The following is a 4,818-nucleotide window of genomic DNA, read 5'->3' as shown; positions in this document are numbered from 1 at the left end:
CTTCCCTGTACCACCATCCGCTTTCTTTTGCCACTATTTCTCTTAAATATGCCTCCTGAGATGACATTGGCACAGAAGCACAGAAGAAAGGATCAATCTGACCAATGTACTCAAAAATGTTGTTCATGCTAACAAAAATTTTCTGATTTTTCTTATGATGAAGAATGCACCTGGAGGGCAGACTCCTAGAAACCCTAACTGCACTGTCAGGAAGCACCACTTCTTTGCCAGCTCCACTGTTTCTAGTTTCCCATTTCACCCCAATTGTCAAAACTTACTTTCCAGAGACAACTAGAAAAAAGGATATAAAAATTTACTAGCATTTCTGGTCACAACACAGACAGCTGTCTTGTAAGAGCACGTCTCTGAAAATCATGAAAACCAGTAGTGGACAGGAACAGAGTCTGTGTAGGAGGAAAGCAACGTGAGATGCTCCTTAAATGACAAACAGCAGCAGCAGCATTACATCCTTCAGGTCATGCTTTCTAGGACAAACTCAGCTCTGTTTCACATATTCTATCAGGTATATCTTCGTATGACTAGCAAGACATTATACTAAACTGCTAATACAGTCATAATAATTTCTATGTCTACTTTTCATAGGTCAAAGGTACACAAGTCTGCATAATCTTATTAATATCACTCTTGATCTTCATTCCCTTCCCTCCTTTGTTTTTCTTCTTTGCTGCACAGGTCAAAATCAGACTTAATATTCTTCTGAGTCTACAGAGCACATATCTTTTTTATTTGACCACTATAAGTGTAATTAAAAATAGTAAGAAGTAAATTGAAAAACTGAAAAATTAAGAAATCCATTGAAAATTTGGCTTTCAAAAGTGCAGCTAATGCAAGTTCAAGTCATTTCAATGATATTAGTTCCTTTAATAGTAATAACAAATATATGTGAACTATTTCTTATCCTGCTAAAATTTAAAGTATAGTATGAACGTAATGTAACTCAAATGTCTTTACTGCTGAGGAATATGAACAGCCAAACCCACACCTTTTGGTACAACCAAAGCACTTCTTATTTCACAATAATGGAAAAAAGGTAACAAAATAAATATACAACACAACAGTGAAAAGTTACAGAAAGCACAATAGATGTAACATGCCACAACCTAAAACCAACCAACCAGTGTATCCTGTGGTGCCAAACACCTCCAGGATGGGGAAGAGCACTTCCATTTCCATTCGCAATGAGGGATCCTAAAAGCTTGCTGATTCTCAGCACCCCTGCACCTGCTGACATCATTTCCATAAAGGATGCATGAACACCAACAAAACGAGAAGGTCAGTGATTTGCATCAACTCTGCACTAGCTGACAACATAATGTGCAACTCAGAAACAAGGGGAGACAGCAGAGACAGCCCATGGCTAGCTGAAACTGTTACTAATCTGCAGTGTGACCCCCATCTTACGCAGTTTTGCCACTCCAGACACACTGAGTACAAAGCAGCTATTAATTATGCCATTGCCTCTCTCAGTGTTTTTCAGGCTTTCTTCTCTTCCCCCAGATTGCTCCTAACTAGGGAGGAAATTCAAAACTACGTCTGAAAATTGTTATCATGAGAATATCCCTCTGTGTTCCCCATCATCCAAAAGCATCCTAATTTGTACTTATGAAATGAAGTTGGATATCCAAATTGATATGAGAACTGACCAGAATTAACTGTCAGTTCACTAGAAACTTTAATACTACAATCATATTTAGGAGTCTTTATATCACCATAAATCTTAAAGTTGCACAAAATTTAAAGGAAAGAACAGTAATAAAGTTTGTGCCCTATAATGCAAGATTCAAAAATACGGTATCTATGCGATCAACTTTATGGACACAGAATCATATCAATAAGCATTTTAAAAAATGACACAAACTAGCTTTGTCATCATCTGCACTGCCATGACACAAATGCAGAGGTAGTTATCAGAGGCACACCAACTGGGGAGAAGGATTCATGCAGCTTAAAAAGCAAATGCTCCATAATGATTAAGGGTGGTGATACCCTGGAAAGACCTTCACAAGGTCTTTATAGAGACTAACAAATATAAACTCAAAGGTGAAAGTCAAAGTAAGGTACAAAATGATCTGCAGGGCTTCAACAGAAATACAGACATACTTTCTGAAAGCATAAAAAAAAAAGAAAGCAAAATAAAGAACAGTAAGAAACCCCTTACACTAGAAATGTGGCTGTGTTTGACAAGCGCACTCGTCCAGACCATGACATTATCTGTTCAGCATTTAAGGTATGGCTCATCACCTGGAACTGTGACCTTACCTTGGCATGAGCAGGCCCTCTTTCATTCAGAAGCTTATACTGGGGTTGAATTCTATTGAAACGGGCTAACTCATTTACCAGACACATTGGAGTTTTCTCTTTGGGGTTTGCCATGTTATCTTGGAGAGGAGCTGTAAATAAAGAGTCTGTAAAGTTTTTGTGGAGAAATGTATTCTTCACAACTTCGCAAAGCTTTGCAAAAGCACAGCATGCTTAGAAAAGAAAATACTTTGGCTAAAAAATAATTTTTGCACATATGCTAAAAACCATGTTTAAATACCATTTATATATTAAACATATGAGAATATGCATTTTACAATAACCATTTTGATTACATGCAATTTTAAAAAATACAACTATTTCTTTCCAAAATGTCTCTATAAAGGATGACAGTGTAGGAGAACATATACATATGCTACATTTACTACGCCACCAAAGTTTACTGTCAGGAGTATATTGGTTCCAGGAATTGACTACTCTTTCAGAATGGTTTCTCGACACTTTGAAGCAGAAGTGGATAGCATAAGAGTTGCAAGATAAATACAGCAGATGAAACCCTGTGGTCCCCACTAGCTTCTCCCTGCTTCCTCCCAGTGTTTTAGACTTTTCTCACAATAATGAAGCCACTCTCAGAGCACTCCCAAAGAACAGCTTTCCTCCCTCTTTAAGGATTTTGTTCTGCTTTTCTTAGACTACTTACTTCACGTATGCTGCCTTACTATTTTTTGACTTTCTGCTATTTCTTTTTCAACTTACTTGTATTTATCCCTAACACACACTGTCACTTCTTGCTTAATTTTTTAGGATAACATTTCCGTATTTTATACCCAGTTCAGCACAGGAACTACAGCATTTATTAGGCTACAAAAGAAACACCAAATACTGCCAAGCAGTCTTAAGGCGTTCTGTTCTAGGGAAGAGAAATATACTTGGAGACCTTCCTGCACCACTAAAACTTCTCTATAAAAGATACGCTCAGAATTTGACAAAATAGACATGTTCTTTTCTGAGCTTTCATATCATTGATCAACACTTCACTGTAAGTCTGAGCTCAGTTAAAGAAACTTAACTTAGTATAACAGTCTATTTAGCCAAAATATTTTTCTACGGGATTTTTTTTCTTTATTTTAATCCTCTTCAAGACCTAACTTTTTTTTTTTTAAAAAATTAACAAGTCATCAAAAAGATTCATTTGAACACCAAAGAAAATATACCTCAACCAACTTACCTGGTGAGTTGCTAGAAGGTGCAGGATCCACAAGGCCGGCAGTAGGACTGCTACAGCTGGCAGCCGATTCCGAAATTGAACCATTTATTGAGGATGGCAGACCCAGTGTATTTGTAGTTGTAACTGGTAGGGGTAGCACCATAGGGGACATGGTAGGTCCAGACAGATTTGCTGTAGTCTGCATCTTAACTTGTGCCATTGCCTATCACTGCAATAAACAAATTATTATGAGCAGGGCACTTTGCATTTTGAATGTCAAATGATGGTAGTGACATCAACAACACTTCTTTTTTGCTCCTGGATCTGGGTCACAAAACTATCCACAAAAGTCATGCCTCTGCACACATTACTTCCAAACTGATGCACAGAGAAACAGAGCTCACAGCCAAAGAAAATCATGGGAGCAGAACCCACATGCCCTGTCTCCAGGTTCTGTTGCTCAACTGTGGGGTGACCCTGCCTGAAATACTTGATTATTCTAGAATGAAATTCCATGTAATTATTCTGCAGATGAGATTAGCATCTGCCAATTTCTTCAAGAGAGGATGTCTTTGCCATAAACTGCCATAGCAACTTTTTGCCATAGTTTTCCCAGTAAAGTGCCCACAAAATACCAAATAAGGCCACAAGAGAAAAATCCCTATTTTTCCTGCCTGTAACCAAACTAGAAAAGAGAAAAAATAAGAAGAGAAAACAACCAACCAACCAAATCACCAAAGAAGCAAGTTCTGAAAAATCACTGCTTATCCAGTCAACAGGTGGAGCACTTCAATCCTTGTATAAATTACTAGCACAGGTACCAGGATTTCCTAAACTAGCCTTTACCCCAGTGCCTAAAGCATTTACCTGGAATATGCCAGGTACTAATTATCTCCCTCCATCTGCCCAAATGAGTTTCTTTATTACCAATACCTGTTCTCTGGCTAAGTCTACAATCATAAATAAACCAGGGTCAGGGCACGGCTCCTTCATACTATTCACTGAGAATATGCTCCTTGGCAAAGTTTTGGCTACTGACAAAAAACTCTTGCAAAAACCACATGGGAGCAGTCCAGAGGCCAGCAGGCACCCCAGGCAATCCACCCAAATAAGCGAGGAGGCAGTCATCCTCAGTCCTCTGGGCAAAAGTCTTGGGCTTCTCCCTTTGGCATCAGGAGCAAACAGGATGGCCTGTATCAGAATAGTGTGGCCAGCAGGACTAGGGAGGTGATCGTGCCCCTGTACTCGGCCCTGGTGAGGCCGCACCTTGAATACTGTGTTCAGTTTTGGGCCCCTCACTACAGGAAGGACATTGAGGTGCTGGAGCATGT

At 39.0% G+C, this 4,818-nt stretch overlaps 1 protein-coding gene across 1 annotated transcript in view; it reads right to left on the bottom strand.

Moving 5' to 3' along the window:
• The window catches only part of STAU2 (staufen double-stranded RNA binding protein 2), a 72,207-nt gene extending 68,500 nt beyond the window's left edge, over nucleotides 1-3,707 (bottom strand). Inside the window, exons 1-2 of the mRNA XM_009581065.1 lie at nucleotides 3,479-3,707; nucleotides 2,281-2,411 (exon numbers count right to left, since the gene is read on the bottom strand). Of these exons, the coding sequence (XP_009579360.1) occupies nucleotides 2,281-2,411; nucleotides 3,479-3,707 (360 nt within the window). The remainder of the gene's footprint in view (nucleotides 1-2,280; nucleotides 2,412-3,478) is intronic.
• Between the last annotated feature and the right edge of the window lie 1,111 nt (nucleotides 3,708-4,818).

This window comes from Fulmarus glacialis, unplaced genomic scaffold (genome assembly GCF_000690835.1).
Source record: "Fulmarus glacialis isolate BGI_N327 unplaced genomic scaffold, ASM69083v1 scaffold10827, whole genome shotgun sequence".
NCBI lineage: Eukaryota > Metazoa > Chordata > Aves > Procellariiformes > Procellariidae > Fulmarus > Fulmarus glacialis.
Note: the sequence above shows the minus strand (reverse complement) of the source record. Positions and strands in the feature narration are given on the sequence as shown.